The sequence below is a fragment of the Lithobates pipiens genome, unplaced genomic scaffold, assembly GCF_037356315.1.
Source record: "Lithobates pipiens isolate NorthernLeopardFrog02 unplaced genomic scaffold, aLitPip1_a1.2 Scaffold_25, whole genome shotgun sequence".
Lineage (NCBI taxonomy): Eukaryota > Metazoa > Chordata > Amphibia > Anura > Ranidae > Lithobates > Lithobates pipiens.
This window is the reverse complement of record NW_027507787.1, coordinates 64,966,319-64,989,045: the sequence shown is the minus strand read 5'-3', so window position 1 is coordinate 64,989,045 and position 22,727 is coordinate 64,966,319. Positions and strand designations below refer to the sequence as shown.

The 22,727-nt window shown below is 42.8% G+C and overlaps 1 protein-coding gene across 3 annotated transcripts in view; it reads left to right on the top strand.

Moving 5' to 3' along the window:
* The window catches only part of AIFM2 (AIF family member 2), a 76,396-nt gene that overhangs the window by 23,674 nt on the left and 29,995 nt on the right, over nucleotides 1-22,727 (top strand). For all 3 annotated transcript variants that reach the window (XM_077454568.1, XM_077454567.1, XM_077454569.1), the window contains exons 3-4: nucleotides 11,655-11,770; nucleotides 15,918-16,037. In XM_077454568.1, the coding sequence (XP_077310694.1) occupies nucleotides 11,655-11,770; nucleotides 15,918-16,037 (236 nt within the window). The remainder of the gene's footprint in view (nucleotides 1-11,654; nucleotides 11,771-15,917; nucleotides 16,038-22,727) is intronic.

Sequence of the window (22,727 nt, the reverse complement as noted above, 5' to 3'; positions counted from 1 at the left end):
CCATCTTTAGGAGATCCCTGAAAACTCACTTATTCAGGGAAGCCTATCCCACACCCACCTAACATCTGTCCCCGAGCCACCCCCATCAAATCATTCCCCACATCTATTACCTTTTGTACCACCACCCCCTCCCTTTAGAATGTAAGCTCTATGAGCAAGGCCCTCCTGTCCCTTCTGTATTGAACTCTACTGTAATTGTGCTGTTGGCGCTATATAATTTGTGTATAATAATAATTTAAAAAGAGTTTTGTAATATATAAAAAGTCCAAAAGTTTATAAAGAAAACAAAAGTACACTGTTATATTTTATTAAAAAAAATAAATCAGAAAACTTTAAACAAGTACTAGCTATATAAAAATAAGATATCAAATGCTGCTGGCAGCAGTTATTGCTTATAGATAACAAAAGTCATCTCAGTAAAGCGGTGATCCCACGCTAGATAAAATGCAATGAATTAGTAACACAAATATAAGTTTGTAGCACTAGTGGTCACCAGTGGTAGCAAATCCTTCATGATAAGGAAACAACTCTATTTCAAGAGTTTCTAATGTAGAAAATTTTCCCAATGCATTAATGCACAGTGGAGGGAATTTGTCCTTTTCAGAAAGTTCCTTTGGTCGGAGTAATCGGCCAAGAGCAATGCTAAGAGTATACAGCCCCATTCTTAGGCTGGCTTTACTGACTTATCATTTTCGAGATGTAATATCAAAAATAGATTCCCTTAAATTACAAGCAAAACTTTAAAGTGACACCAAACTCAGAAACAAAAAATTCTATTTAATTATGTATTCTTAAAGTGGTTGTAAACCCTCCATGTTTTTTTCACCTTAAAGCCCCGTACACACGAGAGGACTTATGTCCGACAGACTTCCGAAGGAGTCCCGTCTGAGTTCTGCTGGAATTCCGACGGAGTTCTGACAGACTTTTCGGCTGAGCGGACTTGGCCACACACGATCACACTAAACTCCGATGGATTCGAATGTGATGACGTACGACTCGGCTCGAATAAGGAAGTTCATAGCCAGTAGCCAATAGCTGCCCTAGCGTCGGTTTTAGTCTGTCGGAGTAGCATACACACGAGCGGATTTTTCGAAGGGGACCGGGTCCGGCGGAGTTCCTTCGGAAAAATTTGAAGCATGTTCCATATTCTAAAGTCCTTCGGACTTTGGCGAGTCAAAAGTCCGTTGCAGCCCACACACGATCGGATAGTCTGACGGACTCAGTCCTTCGGACTTTGGCGAGTCAAAAGTCCGTTGCAGCCCACACACGATCGGATAGTCTGACGGACTCAGTCCTTCGGACTTTGGATGTTGAAAAGTCCGCTCGTGTGTACGCGGCATAAGGCATCCTATGCCTTAAGGTGAAAAAACACATTGCAGTCACCGGTCCCCCAGCCCCCCCTGTTTTACTTACCCGAGCCCCTTCATCTCCTCGGCGGGGACGTGCTGTCCCTCTCTCCATGGGGTTCCGCCTCTTGATTGGATAGATTGATAGCAGCTCAGCCATTGGCTCCTGCTGCTGTAAATCAAATCCAATGATGCGGGTGCCGGGGCCAAATCCGGCATTCCTGTCTATGGATGCAAATGCTGGACTCGGGAGCACGCCCGCAAGGCAATCCCCTCGGGAGAGCGCTTCTCCTAGGGGGTTACCTGATGTTGGGGGGAGCCACGGGAGCCGCCGGGGGACCCCAGAAGAGGAGAATCAGGGCCACTCTGTGCAAAATGAGCTGCACAGTGGAGGTAAGTGTGACATGTTTATTTAAAAAAAATAAAAAACTATCCTTTACAATCACTTTAATGTATCCTTACCTCAAATACTGTCTTCTGTTACTCTCAACCTTCTCTATTTTATTTTTTATTTTTTTTATCTGTGATATGACTTCCTTCCCATTGTATGTTGGAATGTACTGTAGCCACCCTCTCTTGTTTGCTCCCAAGATGGACTATGGACTATAGACTATGGATTTGTAGTGTACATAGAGTAGTGTATAAGACCTCAACCAACATGCATTGCTTGTTCCAAATACCGTATTTTTCGGACTATAAGGCGCACCGGATTATAAGGCGCACTAGCAACGACCGGCTGATAAAATGGATATTTCCATATATATAAGGCGCATCGGACTATAAGGCGCACGGTCGATTTTGTGAGAAAATTTAGGCTTTTACGTGCGCCTTATAGTCCGAAGGTTAACGTCAAGAGACTTGATCTGTGACTCCATGCGCGCCCATCTGACAGATACTGTTAACAAAGCACTCCAGCGATGTCAACAGGTCATATATAAGGCGCACCGGATTATAAGGCGCACGGTCGTTTTTGGGAGAAAATTTAGGCTTTTACGTGCGCCTTATAGTCCGAAAAATACGGTAAGCTGAATTTATGGGAAAAGGAAAGGTTAAGGAGTTTACGGAGGATGATACAAGTGGCAGGAAAGCTCAGCTAAGCACACCCTTCTGCCATAGTTGCCAATATTGTAAAAAAAAATTTTTAGGCTGTAGGCGGAGTCGCATTATGATTAGGGGGTGGGTCATGCGTTAGTAGGCGTAGTATAGGAAAAAAGAAAAATGCACTGCACCGAAAAATTGACATTATTTACGTGAAATAGTGGGTGTGGTTTAACCACTTAACAACCACCCTATAGCCAAATGACGGCTACAGGGCGGTTTCTTATCTCTGGGAGGCCGTCATATGACGTCATAGCTCATAGCGGCCGTTTACCACGTGATCGCTCCGTCAAATGACGGAGTGATCACTTGTAAACAAACCGGCGTCATAACATGACATGACGCCGGTTCCTCCGATCGGAACAGCGGAGGGGGAAGAGATCGGTGTCAGCAGTGATGTGGGCTGCACCTGCAGTGCCTACATCTCTGCTCACCGAAAATTAACCCCTCAATTCCCTGCCAACACCCTGCCAACACCCTGCAACACCCTGCAACGCCCGCCAATACCCTGCAACACTGCAATGCTCTGCAACATCCACCAATACTCTGCAATGCTCTGCAACACCCGCCAATACCCTGCAACACTCTGCAATGCTCTGCAACACCCACCAATACCGTGCAACACTGCAATGCTCTGCAACACTCTGCAATGCTCTGCAACACCCACCAATACCGTGCAACACTGCAATGCTCTGCAACACTCTGCAATGCTCTGCAACACCCACCAATACCGTGCAACACTGCAATGCTCTGCAACACCCTCCAATATCCTGCAATGCTCTGCAACGCAATACTCTGCAATGCCATACTCTGAGATACCCAGCCATACTCTGAGATACCCAGCCATAGTCGGTGATACCCTGCAATACCCAGCCATAGACACCCCCCCCCCCCCTCCCGCTGCCCTCCGGTGCTTCTACCGACTCGCCAATACGATCAAATCCAGAATCTTTATTTTTTATTTTTATTTTTTTCAGGCTTCCCAGCTTAGAGGTGAGATGTGGGGTCTTATTGACCTCATATCTTACTGTAAAGAGGACCTGTCATGCCATATTCCTATTACAAGGGATGTTTACATTCCTTGTAATAGGAATAAAAGTGATCAAAAAATTTATTTTTGGGGAAAAAAATGTCAAACTAAAATAAAGTAAAATGAACAATAATTTTTTTTTTTTTTTTTTTTTTTTAAAGCGCCCCTGTCCCCATGTGCTCGCATGCAGAAGCGAACGCATATGTAAGTCCCGCCCACATATGAAAACGGTGCTCAAACCACACATGTGAGGTATCGCTGCGAACGTTAGAGTGAGAGCAATAATTCTAGCCCTAGACCTCCTCTGTAACTCAAAACATATAACCAGTAAAAAAAATTAAATTGTCGCCTATGGGGATTTTTAAATAGCGACGTTTGGCGCCATTCCATGAGCCTGTGCAATTTTGAAGAGTGACATGTTGGGTATCGATTTACTCAGTGTAACTTCATCTTTCACATTATGCAAAAATTGGGCTAACTTTACTGTTTTTTTTTTTTTTTAAGCACAAAACAGTTTTTTTCCAAAAAAAAGCATTCGAAAAATTGCTGCGCAAATACCGTGTGAGATAAAAAGTTGCAACGACCACCATTGTATTCTCCAGGGTGTTTGCTAAAAAAAACATATATAATGTTTTGGGGTTCTATGTAATTTTCTAGCAAATAAATGATGATTTTTACATGTAGGCGAGAAATGTCAGAATTGTCCTGGGTGCTCCAGAACGCCTGATGGCGCTCCCTGCATGTTGGGCCTCTGTATGTGGCCCCACTGTGTAAAAGTCTCACACATGTGGTATCGCCGTACTCGGGAGTAATAGCAGAATGTGTTTGGGTGTGTAATTTGTGGTATGCATATGCTGTGTGAGAAATAAACTGATAATATGACAATTTTATGAAAAAAAAATAAAAATAAAAAGTAAAAAAAATCTTGATTTTGCAAAGAATTGTGGGAAAAAATGACAACTTCAAAAAACTCATCATGCCTCTTACTAAATACCTTGGAATGTCTTCTTTCCAAAAAGGGGTCATTTGGGGGGTATTTGTACTTTTCTGGCATGTTAGGGTCTCAAGAATTCAAATAGGCCGTCAGTACTTCAGGTGTGATAAATTTTCAGATATTGGCACCATAGCTTGTGGACTCTATAACTTTCAAAAAGACCAAATAATATCCACCAATTTGTAGTTATTTTTACCAAAGATATGTAGTAGTATAAATTTTGGCCAAAATTTATGAAGAAAAAATTACTAATCTGCTAAATTTTATAACAGAAACAAAGAAAAATTATTTTTTTTTTACAGAATTTTCTGTATTTTTTCTTTTATAGCACAAAAAATAAAAAACCCAGCGGTGATTAAATACCACCAAAAGAAAGCTCCATTTGTGTGGAAAAAAATTTCATATAGATCCAGTGTTGCATGACTGAGTAATTGTCATTCAAAATGTGAGAGCACCGAAAGCTGAAAATTGGTCTGGTTATTAAGGGTGTTTAAGTGCCCAGTGGTCAAGTGGTTAAAGGGGCGTGACTCGAAGATGGTGTGGTTAGAGTCTGAGATGAATGAGGGATGGAGGGAGAAACAAAGAGAAAAAAGGGATGGAGAAACAGCAAGCCCAGATCCTACACCACAATAGAAATATGTGTATTTCAGAAAGTTCAGCAAATAAAGATACTCCAAACACCTGGTGTTAGCGCTTCAATCATCCCAGCACCATGGTTGTTGTTGTGTCAGGATGATTGATGCGCATTATTATTATTACATTGTATTATAAAATGAAATAGTTCAACTCACCATAATGCCGAATCAGTGGAAGCCCCAAGTGTGTCACTTGTCACGTCGCCTGCAATCAGGTGTCCCCAGTAGAGTCCCTCCTTACATCACAGATGTCCCCAGCGCAGTGCTTCCTTACATCTCAGTGTCCCCAGAGAAATGCCTCCTTACATCTCAGGTCGGTCAGTATGCAGTGTTTCAGTGTAGGGGTCTCTCTATGATAGGGGGTAGGCGAGTGTGGAGGTCCCTCTGACAGGTGGTAGGTCAGTGTGGAGTGTAGGGGTCCCTCTATGACAGGGGGTAGGTCAGTGTAGGGGGTCCCTGGCAGTGGGAGGCGTAGTACACACATGCGGTGTGATGAGGTGGGCCCCCCATTCATTCTCCCGGTGCAGTGTTGCTCACAGTCTGGGTACACATGGCCGGTATACGGTGTGCTGTACAATGCTGAGCCCGGGGCGCATCCATGTCTATGCGGGGAGCCTCCAGTGTGCTGCCCGTCTCCTTCCCATACACCGGCCCAGGATGAGCGTGGCCTCTACTCACCCCTCACACGTCCATGCACCAAGCCCACACACCGCACACTGCAGCGGGAATCGGCCTGATTAGTAGGCGGGGACCGGGAGACACTAACATGGCAGACAGAGACTGAGGGGGAGGAGGCCTGACACAGGCAGAGCCTGGACCTAGCACAGTACTGCTCCGCTTTCCGTTGTGCTTGGAAGGGGTGGGGGGTGGAAAATGGCAGCTGGCGAAGACATTATCTCCGCCGGTCGTGGACCTCCAGAGGCGGCGAAGAAGAAAAATCGGGGAAAAAAGGGATTTCCCGGGACATTTCACGGGAAACACTAAAATCAAGAAAAGGGTCTAAATCCTGGGAATGTTCGGGATTATTGACAACTATGCCTTCTGCCTTCATGCCTGAGCTGAGGACAAATGGATTCCAAGAAGTAAAGTATATTTTGCCTAATTCATCTGCCCTTACTAAAGATTGAAGCAGCTAGTAATGCATGGGGGGTTGCTTTTCGAAGTGATGTCACAACCAAACAAAGCATGGACACACAATTGGATGGTTTGTGAATTTAAAAAATGAATGAAATAGCGTTTTCAGTTTGTGGTGCTCAGATACAGTTTACAGAAGGATAGGCTGCATAAGGAGTTGTGCTATCTATCGTAAACAAGCTTATAGAAGGAGAGAGCAAAGTGGCAAAAAGATGAGCTCATCAGTTTCCTGCTTCTCTTTACACCAGTGGGGGCCCGTCCATGTGCCCGGCCTGGGGCAGATGGCAGATGAGCAATTTTCCCCCAGGATTCTGATTCCCTGTAATGCACTGTACACACGGTCGGACTTTCCGACGGAAAATGTGCGATCGGACTGTGTTGTTGGAAATTCCATTCGTGTGTAGGCTCCATCTGACTTTTTCTATTGGAATTTCTGACACACAAAGTTTGAGATCTGGATCTAAAATTTTCCGACAACAAAATACGATTGTTGAAATTCCGACTGTGTGTATGCAAAAGTGCCACGCATGCTCAGAATAAATTATGAGATGAAAGCTATTGGCTACTGGCCTCTTTATAGTCCCTTTGAATGTGTTGTATGTCACCTCGTTCTAAAGATCGGATTTTCCGACAACCTTGTGCGACCATCTGTATGCAAGACAAGTTTGGGAAAAAATCTGACGGATTTTGTTGTCGGAATGTCCGACCGTGTGTACAGGGCATAAAGGGGCCGCTGTGCTGCCAGCTCAGAACTGTGCATGTGCAGTTCCAGAGCTGGCCAAGTGCTACTGCTTGTGCGGGGGGGCTAACAGGGCTGAATTAGCGGCCAAGGAGCAGTGAAAGAATGACAAGTGGGCACAAATTAAGAGCCCACAACATGGGATTGTGGCCGCCACATTTTTTAATAAAGTTTTAAATTTTATGTTTAAAAAAAAAAGTACCTGCACAAGGCTTTTAGGCGGGAAACATGTTTTTCCTCAACTGTGTGGGTCTATAAAAGGCCCCACTTGACAAAAACTATTGCAGTTGTCCTGGATCGGCTCGGCGAGCTCCCCCTCCCTCCCAACCTGTCGCTGGCACCATTATGTGCTTCTGTCACCCTTGAATCAACTTTGTTTTATGAATTATTCATTTATAGCTTGAGTTCTATGACTGAGCGAGTTTAAATTTTGTTTACATTTTTGAATATATATTTACTTATTGATATTTGAATAAAGTTTTAAAAGATTTCAATTTAAATACCAATAAAGGTGCCGCGCCCATTTTAAACACCAAATTTTATTGTGTCGTGTATTTTTATATATAATGCTATGTTTAGTCAATGAAGGTGTGCGACTTACAATTCTATGAGGTGATCCCTCCATCTTGTGCTGCAGCTACGAAACAGGGTTGTTAGCTGCACCTGTGGGTAATTAAACCCACTTGGTGCCTTATCTGCATTCAATTTGCCTCAGAACCTGCGTAATTCATATGTGTTCAGGGGTTAAAGGGATGAGGTGGGAAACTTTTTAAAGTTGGCAGTCACATCCTAAACATGAAGACGCTGACTGAGCCAGTGAGGCTCCTGCTGGGACTGTGTAATTGTAATTGAGTGCGCTGTAACCAGACTCTCCTCTCCTCCCTCTCTTCCTTCCTACTCTGTCTCTCCCAAATTCCTCTCCCTCAGCCTTGTCATTTAAACACATGCCTACTGGACACTCTCACCCCCTTCCTGCCCAGCCCAATTTTCAGCTTTCAGCGCTGTCACATTTTGAGGCTCGGTTCACATTGGTGCGATGAGGGAACCCTGCGAATCCATTGCGGAGTTTCTGCATCACACCTTACTCTAGGGTTGCCACCTCATCCCTTTAAACCCAAACACATATGAATTACACAGGCACAAAAATAGTTGTGCATACAATCACCTTCGAATTATGTACCCACTCCTGCACAAATGTCAGATTTAGATATGCGACTGCGTCTATGCAGACGCTATGTCTTCATCAACTTCTATAAGCTGCCTGCATGCAGCTTCAAGGTCTGAATGAGACCAAAGAGAGTTGTCCCCTATAACAGGAAGTTCCTACATAGGGACTTTCATGGCAGGATCACCAGCTGGCATTTAATTAACCACTTGCCGACCGCTGTCAGCACATATATGTTGGCAGAATGGCACAGCTGGCTATACGTTACTTTAAATTTCCCGCTGTGCACACGCATGCCTGCCACGAGCTCCGTGACCGTGCCCGCGGGACCCAAGGACTTGATCCCCCCGCAGGGATACCCGCAATCGTGTCACGGAGCTGAAGAACGGGGAGATGCCGATGTAAACAGCATCTCCCCGCTCTGCCTAGTAACAGGACACTGATCATCTGCTCCCTGTCATCGGGAGCAGCGATCAGTGTCGTGTCACACACAGCCCATCCCCCAGATAGTTAGAAATACTCCCCCAGGACACACTTAAGACTCCCTGCCCCTAGTGGTTAACTCCTTCACTGCCAGTGACATTTTTACAGTAATCAATGCAATTTTATAGCATTGATAGCTGTATTAATGCCAATGGTCCCAAAAATGTGTCAAAATGTATCCGCAATAATGTCCCAGTGACAGTAAAAAAAAATTTTTTTTACCAAAAATATGTAGAATAATATGTTGGCCTAAACTGAGGAAAAAAAAGTTTTATATATATTTTTGAGGGATATTTATTATAGCAAAAAGTAAAAAATAATGTTTTTTTTGTTTATAGTGCAAAAAATAAAAACCGCAGAGGTGATCAAATACCACCCAAAGAAAAGCTGTATTTGTGGGAAAAAAAAGGATGTAAATTTTGTTTGGGAGCCACGTCACACGACCGCACAATTGTCAGTTAAAGCGACGCAGTGCCAAATCGCAAAAAGTGCTCTAAGTGGTTAAAGCTGCATATTTAAAATAGTTAAAATTACTTTAAGCCTAGGTTCACATTGGAGCAATTTATCATGCAATGACAAGTCGCAGCTTATTGGAGGCAGTGGCACTGTTCCAATCGGTTTTTTGAAAAACCTTCTGTGCTGCAAAACCTGATCTGATCCAGATATATATATATATATATATATATATATATATATATATATATATATATATATATATATCATTGTAGAAAATCCATACTAGGTAAGTAAAACTCAAAAAGCAGCTTACTAAAAAATTGTAATATGAATTCTCGTAAAATATGTGTCAAAGCAGCACTATAGATCAAACAAATAATTGCAATACGGAACAGCAAACTATAAGTGCAATATGAGACAGCAAATATTTAAACATGCAAGTTCCAATAAAAAACAGTAGATAAAGTGCCAGAGAGTGCAATATGGAACAGCATTCAATAAATTGCGGATATATATCCAACACTTAACCGTGCATTAAAATAACAACAAATGTGCAAACGAACACGAAATTGTAAAGTCCATAGTGAGAGCAAAGACCATTAGCATATGTTCTTCCAACTCAGATGTAAAGAGATCCACCACGGGCTAAGAATAGTCATCACGCCTCTTATCAGAAAAGATGGGCCAAAGGTTATAATGGCCAAAAGCACATACCATGTTAACACAGGCTGGGCGGTCAGCAAGGAAAACGATGATCGTCATTCCACAGTCATCCCGGAATGCCAGGAAAGAAATACAAATCTCCATCACAAAGTCCATACTAAACATCAAAGTTTATTGAAAGCTTACAGTGTTCACTTACAAGCCTCACAGGAGGGTGGATCAGCAGGCTGATAGTGTAGAGCAGGGAGCACTAGATGGTGCTCAATGGCTAATGCAGGCGGACACCGAGAGTCGCCAAACTTCTACATGTTTCATTAGCAGTGACGTCTTCTGGGAGGAAAGGCCACATACACAGCGTCCCTCCGTCACACTATAAATGTACTCAGCTTGCACTGGGAAGGCCGCTCAGCTTTAATAGCTCAAGCGGATGTACTTGCTCTAGTGTTCTAGAGCCACTTGAACAGTATGTGAAAGAGATGTATGGGAAAACCGATCTTGTTCCCTCCAGCGGCTCTCACTGCAGTTTTCCTCCTCCACGGTCAAACATATACTAGTTAAAATACATGAAAAAAGGGGCTGCACGATACACGTAAGCCTGCAACATAGATCTGGACACACCAATACCATCCGATCACACCCACCCATCCGTAATGCCCATGTGTGGCCAAATACCTACCCCTCAATGGCTTCGCATGAAGGACCGCTGGGACGCTTTCTTCAGCGCCTCCTTTGTCGTTTCTTTCTTTGTTTCTTTAAAGTGGTAGGTAACCAATGAAGGCCTTGTGGGCTTGGATGCATTTATATAATGCATTTTTGTTCTGGGTCTTGATGCCCTAAGTCTAGGGCAATCTCGACATTATGGACATTATGAAGTTATATGTTTATAAAAAAAAAAAAATTTTTTTTCCTTTTTTCTTTCTCATTTTTCAGTTTTTATGATAGGCCTCTTTACCCCCTGCAGCTACACTAAGGTGGTTATAAGGCGGTCGCCGCCTGCATGATTGCGTCCCAGCGGTCCTTCATGCGAGGCCATTGAGGGGTAGGTATTTGGTCACACATGGGCATTACGGATGGGTGTGTGTGATCGGATGGTATTGGTGTGTCCAGATCTATGTTGCAGGCTTACGTGTATCGTGCAGCCCCTTTTTTCATGTATTTTAACTAGTATATGTTTTTCTTGTTTCCTCTTTTTTTTGTAGAACTGTTGTTACTTCTTTTGAGACTATATTCTATTTACCCCTGAGGAAGCCATTTGTATGGCGAAACATGTAGGGAAGGACTGACCAGACAGCACCTAAAGGCCAATGCCATTCCGGCCCAACACGCTCCATACTTTTGGCTGTCTGAAAACTGGATAGAATATATGTATTTTATGCTCTAGTATTCAATTGTACTAATGTTTCTCTGTTTTAGTCTTTTGTTTTGTTGTTTATTTATTTTTGGTACTTTCACTATTATGTGATATTTATTAAAATTTGATATTATAATTTTGTTTTTTGTTTTTTTCTGTCCTTGAATATTTTTGCACCATGATAATCCTATTCTCTCCCTTGTTGCGCCTTTTTTTTTTTTTTTATTAATAATTGATACCACTACTTTGGGAGGAAAATGGATAAATTGGTTATGTGGACATGCAGTATTTATTGATTTAAGCAGGTCCTCATTAAATTGAATAACCCTTGTTTTTCCCTTTTGTTCTTCTCTTGGGCAGGCAACATTAAGGTCCTCAATGGTCCTTCCCAACAGAACAAATACAGGAATGACTCCACATTCCACAATTTGGCTATTACATTCCTTAGCTGGTCACTTAGTTCATCACTGGTTGTTGCAGACATAACTATCGTGCAAATATGAAGAGAATGTATTGATTTGCGTGCAAGTTTGGTCAAAGATTGTTTTTTTGTGTAACAGGTTTTGCAAGAAAGACCTTCATTTCCTATACAGATTCATACCAGGACAGCTTCAAACAAAGCAAAGTCATTGGAATAAACCTGGAGACCCAAAACGTGGTCCTAGAAAGCAATGAGGTAAATACAATGCTAGTAGTGTTCTGAATCAACACAACTGTCCCATTCCCACCATGTACAACACAGGGGTTCTCAACCTTTCTCAACAAGGGCCTGTTCCCTGTTTTTTTAGAGCTTAGAAGAACTAAACTGTGACCAGATGTTGAAAGGATCATGTAAAAAGCCCCTTGTATTTTGTCATTTAATATACGAACTGCGCCTTTTTGTAATAATATGAATGAACATTCACAACTCCATTTTGTATATGTAATAATATGAATGAACCATCATGACTCCATTTTTGTACCCCCTGCCATTTTGTATGAAGTCCCTTATCGTGTAAGTTCAAACTTGTGTAAGCCCTTGTACACATGGTCGGAGAATCTGTCGGAATGAGTCTTATTGGACCGTGTCGTCAGATAATCCGACTGTGTGTGGTATGCATCGGACTGATTCCGTCCGAATCTCCGTCCGAACCAATTTTCCAACATGTTGGAAATATTTCCCGACCAACTGGGCCGGACGGACCTAATCCGATCATGTGTAGAGTATTTTGATCGGACCAAGTGCCACGCATGCTCAGATCAAATTCCTACATCAAAGCTATTGGCTACTAGCCTGAATGTAGTCCCATCGTAACGAAATTATGTCATCACGTTCTTAAAGGATCGGATTTTTCGCCAACTTGGCCCAACCGTGTGTATGCAACAGTTTTGGACACAATCCGTCGGACTAAATCCAACGGGCAAAATCCGACGGATTTGGTTGGCAAAATCTCCGACCGTGTGTACGTGGGCTAAGAATGCTTGCACAGTATCCCCCCTTCCTTATGTTCTCGGAATGTATATCCTGTTTAGCCTTAGGCAATCAACTAAAATATGTGACTAATGACCAGATGTCCTATCTAACTGTTGATAGATATACATCAAGTTACAAACTGGTATAACCCTAGACACGTATGCATTAAACTAACCACCCCCCCACTTTGTTCTATACTGAATATAAGCTTCTTTCGTGCTCAATAAAGACAGACATTTTGTCTCCAGATATCTGAGGCCCCTGTTGGTGTACCTACAAGAAGGGTGGTTGTCCAGAATACCTACTATTTCCTTTCAGATGTAAAACTTTTCTTGTTTTAGTTTTGGATGGATCAGGGGAAGGGTTTACCCTCTGGCACGCCTTTATTGCTGTCTGTCTCTTTCCATTTGTAATTGTAACTATTGTCCCTTAGACAGCAAAGTACGGGAAAATCCAAAATTATTTAGTTGTCCCTAGAACCATAAGGAAGGGAAAACTATAATGGAGACAGCTGTCTAATGCAGCGTACACACGAGCGGACTTTTCAACGGACTTTCCGAATGAACGGACTTGTTCTATTTCTAAAGTCCGTCAGATTTTTGGACAGCAAAGGTCCGATGGAGCCCACACACAATCGAATTGTCTGAAGGATTCGCTCTGTCGGACCTTTGCTGTCAAAGTCCGGTCTTGTTTACGTGGCATTAGAAGGGAATTCCCCTCACTTTGGGAGATTTCTTCTTGTTGTGCCTCTGAGACAAGAAATGAAAGAGAATTTCCTCAGCAGTATATAGACACAAAAAAAATAGCCCTGCATGAGATTTTAATATCCTCCCTATTGTGTGTGAAACTATTTGAAAAAGTTTTGGCTACAAATACACTGTAAGACCTGATGTGCACAACCGTACAGGGGCCGTACAATTTGTGGAGCCTGCATGCTGACATTCCTGGAACCCTCTGACCCGGGGGCCACAACCACCCATTGAGATGCAATAAAAGAGGTGGTATACCTGCTTGTGCATTGAGGGTTGTATAAAGCACTTGCATGTGCACTGATGCAGACACTGAATGCAAGGAGTGGGAAATGTGTCAAGAAACTGTTACCCTTCAACTTATTTGTGACCATCAAAATATTTTAGAAAGATGGTTTTTCCTACCTTAGCACAGGGCTTGACAAATTTGCTTTGAATCTAGGAGCCAGCTAAAAAAAATATATTTGATTTATTTGGGGTTTGGGCGGATGTCTCTTTCGGTTGTGGTGCTGCTGGGTGGGACGGCTTTCTCACTGGGTGGTGTTGGGGGATGTGTGTCCCTTTGGGGCTCCTGGGGTGTGTGGATTTGACACTTTAGGTTGTTGGGGCTGAAGTATTTGGTGTGTGGCATGCTATGCAGACTGGACTCTGCTCACCACCTAGCTTGTCTCCAGAGCCACGCGCGGAGACTGGTGGGCCATGGTGTGTACAGATTTGCTGGAGCTGAGGGGGGGGAGCCTTTCCACACAGCGGCATGTGGTCTGGTGGGGGGGGGGGCAGAGAGTGCCCGGGGATCTCGGTGTCTGGAGAGGTAAGGGAAAACTTTAGCCCTGATGTGAGTTGGCAGCAGAGCTGGATTTTTTTGTTTTTTGTTTTTTTGGATGTTGGAATTGGGTGCCTGTGGTGGGTGGGTGGTCTGGCAGGGGCACCTGGGATTTGTCAAGCCCTGCCTTACAATATGATAGTTGTGGAGAATGGGTGGTGTGTATATTGGCAGATATTTTGTTTTCCATTATTACAATTAGGGATGCACCAATACCGTTTTATCGGTAAGTGAGAATACTGATACTTTCGATCAAGTACTCGCCGATACCAATACTGATATTTTGCAGTGCGATTTGCTTCCATACAAAATGAATGGATGCAAATTGCACTGCAAAGAATGACGTGATCTGAACAGGAATGCAGTGTGATTCCTGTCCGAATCCCATGCAATTTCCCCCACCGCTCCTGTGTGTGAACCCAGTAAAAAAAGCGAATAGCCATGCAGCACAGTGGTGTAGTGGTTAGCACTCTCACCTAGCAGTAAGAAGGGTCGCTGGTTCGAATCCCAACCACGACATTACCTTCCTGGATTTTGCATGTTCTCCCTGTGCCTGCGTGGGTTTCCTCCAGGTACTCCGGTTTCCTCCCACAATCCAAAGACATGCAGGTAGGTTAATTGGCTTCTGTCCAAAATTGGCCCTAGTATATGAATGGGGATCTTGGATTGTGGGCTCCTTGAGGGTAGGGACTGATGTGAGTGTGCAATGTACAGGGATAGGGACAATTGTGGACACTCACTCAGGATGGACTGGTGTCTTTATTCAACCTAACTATGAAACTACTATGTAGTGCAGCAATAGGCAGTTTATTAAAATGTTATAACAACTTTTAAAGTAATTATCTAGTCATATCCATATCTGCAGTGTCCCTGTCCTGCCAATGATGGCAAACCACAGTCACTTGAGGAGAAGTTCCTATGGGTATAAGGTGGAAGTGATGTCAGCTTGGGGACATTTCCTTCAGCCCCGTTTTTTTATCTTCGGTGGAACTGGGACACTGCAGATCGGGATTTAACTATATATTTACTTTATGAGTTTTTATAACATTTTAATAAACTGCCTATTGCTGCACTACATGGCACTGTGATTTCTTTATTAGGTTCACATACACAGGAGCGGTGGTGGAAATTGCATGCGATTCGGACTAGAACTACACTGCATTCCTGTTTAAATCACATATGATTCTTTGTAGTGTGCGATTTGCACCCATTCATTTTGTAGAGACACAAATCGCACAACAAAGTATCCATTTCGGTATTGAAAGCATTTTCACAATTAAAAGTATTAGTCAAAATACTCGGTATCAGTGCATCCCTAATTACAACTATATATAATGTTGGAATAATCAACCTATGGGATCATAACTGCTTTTATGTAATGTTACTATTGTATTAAATATAACATTACGAAAGGCAAATCCACTTTGCATTGAAAGTGCACTTGGAAATGCAGTCGCTCTAAATCTAAGGGGTAGATCTGAAATGAAAGGAAGCTCTGCTGATTTTATCATCCAATCATGTGCAAACTAAAATGCTGTTTTTTTTATTTTCCTCGCATGTCCCCCTCGGATCTACAGCGACTTTACTTCCAAGTGTACTTGCAGTGCAAAGTGGATTTTCCTTAGTAAATAACCCCCTATATTTTAATGGAAATAAACTATATTTTTATGTGTGCCAGATAGAGAGAGGGCTTTGTGGTATGAATAGTTATTAGTTAAGAGGATTGAAATCTTCTTGTTATTGCTGCATGACCACTGTAAATATGAGTCTTGATTTTCCTTATTGATGCTCTATTTAGGAATTGCACTTCTCCCATCTCATAATTGCTACAGGAAGCGTTGGTCCCTTTCCTGGAAAGATTGCCATAATAACCACCAAGGATGCAGCCATTCAGATGTATGAAGATCTGGTAACAGAGGTAAGTGTGCAAAGTGAAATGCATTGCTACACACATGATTTATACTTGGCTTTCAACATTTATATATTTAATATATAACTTAAAGTGCAGAGATATATATTGAGTGAGGTTTCTTTTTACAAGAACACATCCTAACAAGTGGAGGACCACTACTGGGCGAGCAGGTCTCATTTTATTTTTCTTGCCTCTCAAAGTCTCTTATTTATTAAAGACTTTCCTTCCCTGCTTCCTTTTCCTCTCTAGTATCTACAGTACAGTTGAACTTTCTGTATTAGCTGCCTGTTAGATTGAGGTTAAAGCGGAGCTGCACCCTAAAGTGGAACTTCCGCTCATCGGAACCCTTCCCCCTTCCGGTGCCACAATTGGCACCTTTCAGGGGGGTGCAGATACCTGTATAATACAGGTATCTGCACCCACTTCTGGGCATAGCTAGCCGCAGATGCCCGCCCCCCGTTGTGTTCTGGGAAACACACAGTTCCCAGAACACAACGGGGACCAGTGAAGACGCGCAGCGCGACTCGCTCATGCACAGTAGGGAGCCGGGCAGTGAAGCCGCAATGCTTCACTTCCCGATTCTCTGACAGAGGATGGCGGCAGGGGCAGCCGAGAGATGAGCGATTGCTCGTCATCTGCTGCCAACATTGCGGGCGCCCTGGACAGGTAAGTGTTCATTTATTAAAAGTCAGCAGCTGCAGTATTTGTAGATGCTGGCTTTTAATAATTTTGATAAAAGATACATTGATGGAGAAGACCAAGTGTTCTAAATCTTATATTGCTACTGTCCCCAATCACCTTCAGCAAAAGAGAGGAGGCTTCAGAGGTCCATTTAAAGGGCAAGTCCACTTTTGTGAGAAAAAAATAGCAAATAAATATTGTAAACTAAAGTTATTTGAAATTAGCTTTTGTTTTCAATCTGCAGCGCTGTCATTTTCTGTAAGATGCAATGCCATATGGCAGCCTGGAGGCTTTTCTGTACACCAGTGACAGCCCGTCCATTAGGGGCTCCTGGGCGCTCCCTCTCTCCAGGCCACCTCCTATATGCAGTGGATAGATGCATGCATAGCATAACATGCATCTATCCACAGCCGCCGTGGCCATCCCCTATTCATGCGTCTGACCCCCGGGTGTATGAATTACAGCGGCCAGGTTGTTTTGTTTTTTAAGCACCTATTTAGAGTCTGAGTCTGTAATAGGCTTCAAAATAGGGTGGGCTTGGGTAACAGAATGCAACCGAAGCCCACCCAGGTGTGTTACAACAGCGAATGAATATTCACTGTTGAAACACTGATCCTCAATCCGGCCAATCGGAAGCAGGTGAGAGACAGGTTTTTCCGATTGGCCGAAAAGAGAAGACTCCTGATTGGCTGCTGAGGAGGAGGGAGTAAACGGAAGCCACCATTGATGTGATGACCCGTGGAGAGCAGGAGAACTGTTTGCCGCCCCCCAAAAAAATTTACATCGGCCGCCACTGCTGTACACAAATGGTGTACAAAATGCCCCGAGATATGTAATTTCCTGCTTGAGTGATTGGATTACTGATTTTCCCAGTGGTCTGCACTAAGATACAATTGGGCATCCCCTGAAACAAAAATTTGTGGTGAGATACTCTCAAAGAGAAATGTCTAAAGGGATGCAGACCCTGAAACTTTCCCCAAGAACCCTGCAAGTGTGGCAGCTGATTGATAATTCTAAAATCACTCCCATTCACATTCACTTTCCAGATGGATACAGAGAAACACAGCTGTTTCTTCAAAATAACAAAAGGTAGGAAACCAACAAAGTTTGTTAACATCCTTGAAAAGAAGTACTTTTGGGGTGACAGGCATCCTTAAATTTTGCTTGTGCAGTTTAGCCACAATTTGTCGGGTGACAATTGTGGCAAAATCACGCCACGATTGGGGTGCCATTGGAAGTAACTGGATCGTAAGGGTGTCCCATGTTTTGCGGCAAGTCAGGATTCTGCCCCCGATCCAGACTGCCTCGGTGTGAATGGAGCCTTAGGCTGGGTTTACACTTATGCAAATTGGGTGCCGGTTTCCACGCATCCAATTCACACGACAGAAGCTTGTGATGAGCTCTCAATAGAGCCGGTTCACACATCTCCGGGGTGGCCACAGAGCTGATTGCACAGGGGTCCTGTTTCAGGTCCGAATTCAGGAAAAAATTTGGACCTGATTCGCCCCCGAAACAGAGAACAGGGATGCACCGGACCTCATGCTGTGAGCCGCATGCAAATCAGGAACAGCCTAAAGGCCTGTACACACAATCGGACTTTTTGACAAGAAACATGCAAATTAGCTTTTTTAAGGCAACATCCGACCATGTGTACGCTCCATCGGACAAACTTTTTCGGTTTTAATCGGACAAAAGTTCGTTCTGCAAACAAACTTTTTGGAAACATAAGTCCGATGGAGCAAAGTCCGATCGTGTGTACAGAAAACCATCGGACTTAAGTCCAAAGTACAAACACGCATGCTCAGAACCAATGTAAAAGATCAGACAACAAAACAGAAGTTGACCAAAGGTGGCGATAAAGAGCAGAAAAACCACGTCATTTGGTGAAAGTTGGCTGAAAAAAATCCTGCCGTGTGTATGCAATACAAATTCACGGCCAACGCCCTTTGGACAGAAATCCACGGGAAAATTTGTTTGAAGTCCGATCGTGTGTACGAGGCTTTAGGTTCACCATGCACGTTACAATCTAACCATTCAATCTCTATACAACTAACCTTAGATCTATCGAAACTATGGAAAGACTAGGTAGGTCCTCATATTACAAACAGTCTGCATCCAGGTAGTCAGGTCTTTGCTCTAGAAATAATGTAGATTGTACACTCAGATTGTAATGTGTGTGGGAGATTACATCTAGCAGCGCACCTTATGTGATGTGCGGAATAAAAGAAGTTACGTGTAATCTGGATTGTAATATTCTATCATCTCCTCCCAGTGTTTTCTTAGTCTAGGAATATATCATTGTTTTATTGCTGGATTTTTAACAATGTATTTTCTTGTAACATCTAAAATGGGTTGGGATTCAGAGTGAAATCATGGAGATTTATTTACACCTAGGTTGTTTGAGTCCCTGGTAGCCTCCTATATTGAGGTAGTTGGGATATTTTTCTACTTTTGACAAACGTATTGGAATATATTGAATATATGTGTGCTACTTTAGACTGATTTACATTTTGGAGAACATGCATATTTCGAATTTTGATAAACCAATATAAGTAAATTACTGATATATTTTCTAAAATAACTAAAGCTTTTCTGATGCTGTACACATTCCATCAGCTGAATGTCTGTTATTTTGGCTCATTATTGGAAATAATCAATTTTATAATTTAAAATGTTGTGTAGAACATGAAAGCGTTTCCTCTGTATGTGTATATTGGCAGAGTGCATTGGCCACAGTACGTGTTCTAACTAAACAGCGTCACCTTGTGGCCAAACTTATGCTTTTCAGTAACAGATACTGTATTTGTCACTTTGCTGGTTTATTATTATTTTATTCTGCTAAACATGTCTAGAAAGGAAAGTATCCAATCTGCACCTACACAAGTTGGGGGTCAAATCTTTTTTTTTTTTTTTTTTTTTTTTTTTTAATTGCTTTGTGGGATGAAAAACATTTCTAACCACTTACAAAAGGTTACAAGGAACACAAGATTCTTCCAAATGTAGCTATCCTGTACTTGAGTACCCCATAAAATACCTTTTTGTGGAACAATCACACATTTATTAAATAAAAGTCAGTATCAGTGGCGGCTAGTGCTAAATATTTTGGGGGGCGGCAAACTATGTATAAAAATCAGTTTAAATCTAAAGCATATCTAAACCCAAAAACAAAAATTTAAATTGTTTGTTTTTGTATTTTATTAAAATAATAAACTTGTTATACTTCCCTGCTCTGTGAGCCATCCCACTGTGCCCACTGCTCTCTGCCCACAGGGGTTGACTAACCACAGCAGGAGCCAATGGTTTCTGCTGCCTTGGCAAAATGGGTGAAACCAGGGAAAGAGGAGATCAGATGTAACGGGCACAGCAGTGGATCAATACAGGTCTCGGGTAAGGGGGGGGGGGGGGGGGGTGTAAGGGCACACAGCAAATACTAAAACATGGAAAGCATTAAGGTAAAAATAAAAAGGTTTTATTTTAGAACCACTTTCCACTTTTTATTTTTTGCTCTATGAACAAAAAAAAAGACCATTAATAAAAAAAAAAAAAAAAAAATATATATATAAATTTTTACTTTCCGCTATCCCAATAAGCGTGCATTGATTTGTATTTTTTTTATACTTGTAATGGCAGAAATCAGTGACTTATAGTGGAAGTGTGATATTTCGGCGACAATCGGACACTAACTGACACTTTGCGAGAACCAGTAACACTAATACAGTGATCAGTGCTAAAAATATGCACTCACTGTACTAATGACACTGGCTGGGAAGGGGATTAAACATTTAGGGCGATCCAATGATTAGCTGTGTGCCTAACCAATGTTTTTCTATCGTGTGTGTGCTGCTTTTACTCAGGGAAGTGATGGATCTCATTCCCTGCTTTGCAGGGACACAAAATCCATCCCTTCTCCCTCTGTCATAATGGAGTTCTGCCTTGTTTATATAAACAGAGCTCCATTCTGAGTCTCTGCCCAACAATCATCAGGTGTTGGTGGTCATCATTTGCCCAGCACACGCAGATCGGCTTCTGCTGTGAATAATCACAGCAGAAGCAGCCCACCGCCACGCCCCTTGTAGGCGGAAGTGCAGAATCATGTGTATATATACATGTGATTCTGCATAGGAGAGCTGCCCTGTAGCAGTAAATTTACTAATGGGGGGCTCAGTAAGTGGTTAAGGGGTGGGAAAACTCACGGATACCCGCATATGGGGTTTCTCTACAGAGTGCATTTATTAACATTGTTATTGAGTTATTTTGGGTCTGATTTTGGTCAATAATAGTTACCTCAGATAAAGTTTAACGTTAGGTATTTTCTCCTGTGTTAGGACTCAATTTGCTTTATTAATTCTGCAAGCTTGAATTGTTTATTACTTAATGCCAAGTTTTGCATTGTTTACTTGCTTTGACATAATATACTTAACACATCATTTGGTACGGGTGATCCGGGTGTGTCAGGGGGATCTTAGTGGTTTTGAGATTCATGGCTGAACAGAGGACCTGTTATCATCAGCGGCCCCTTTGGGGGCAAGCGCTACACATACAACATATTGCCAAAAGTATAGTGGCATACCAGCCTTAGTCTGTAGGGTTCAATATTGAGTTGGCCCACCCTTTTCAGCTATACAAGCTTTAGCTCTTCCGGGAAGGCTGTTCACAAGGTTTAGGAGTGTATCTATGGGACTGTTTGACCATTCTTACAGAAGTGTATTTGTGAGGTCAGGCACTGATGTTGAACAAGAAGGCCTGGCTCACAGTAACTGCTCTAATTCATCCCAAAGGTGCTCCACCGGGTTGAGATCAGGACTCTGTGCAGGACAGTTAAGTTCCTCCACCCCAAACTCTGTGCACTGGTCCAAATCATTTGGTGGAGGGGGCATTATGGTTTGGGGTTATTTTTCAGGAGTTGGGCTTGGCCCCTTAGTTCCAGTGATGGGAACTCTTAAGGCGTCAGTATACCAAGACATTTTGGACAATTTTATGCTTTCAACTTTGTGGGAACAGTTTGGGGATGGCCCCTTCCAATATCGCTGAGCACCAGTGCACAAAGCAAGGTTCATAAAGACATGGATGAGAGAGTTTGGGATGGAGGAACTTGACTGGCCTGCTGAGAGTCCTGACCTCAACCCGATAGAATATCTTTGGGATGAATTAGAGTAGAGACTGTGAGCCAGGTCTTCTCGTCCAACATCAGTGCCTGACCTCACAAATGCGCTTCTGGAAGAATGGCCAAACATTCCCTTAGGCACACTCCTAAACCTTGTGGACAGCGTTCCCAGAAGAGTTGAAGCTGTTATAGCTGCAAAGGGTGGGCCAACTTAATATTGAACCCTACAGATTAAGACTGGGATTCCATTAAAGTTTGTGTGTGTGTGTGTGTGTGTAAAGGCAGGTGTCCCAATACTTAATATATAGTGTATGTATTGGAAGTTCCTTATCCTATCGGCTATGTGCAGAAACTTGGACATGTTAGAAAACCTGATCAATAGCTTTTTTTTTTTCCCCACGTGATATAAGCTCATGGGGTCACCTTGGCCACCTTGGCCAAGCTGAGCTGTCAAGTTTGTTCACCTGCTGCTCAGCCAGAGTAGATCACGCATGTATGTCCAATTAATTATCCTATAGCCCATTTTCTTTTAAATTTTTTAATGCCCCCTGGACTCTGTTCCTTCTCAAATACTACAGCCACCATCTGACTCTATCATACACTCTTAAACGCATATATTCAACCTCTCACTCTCTACTGGCATCTTTCCCAACCTCTAAAACATGGGCTAGTAACTCCCATACCAAGAAAGGCCTCACTAGACCCCACCAATCTTAACAACCTAAGACCCATCTCTTTACTCCCTTTTGCCTCTAAACTCCTTGAACGTTTAGTCTACAACCGACTGAGCGACCACCTCATTGAGAATAACCTTCTTGATCCCCTTCAGTCTGGATTTCGCCCACAGCACTCCACAGAAACTGCCCTCCTAAAACTCTCAAACGACTTACTAACAGCCAAAACCAACGGTC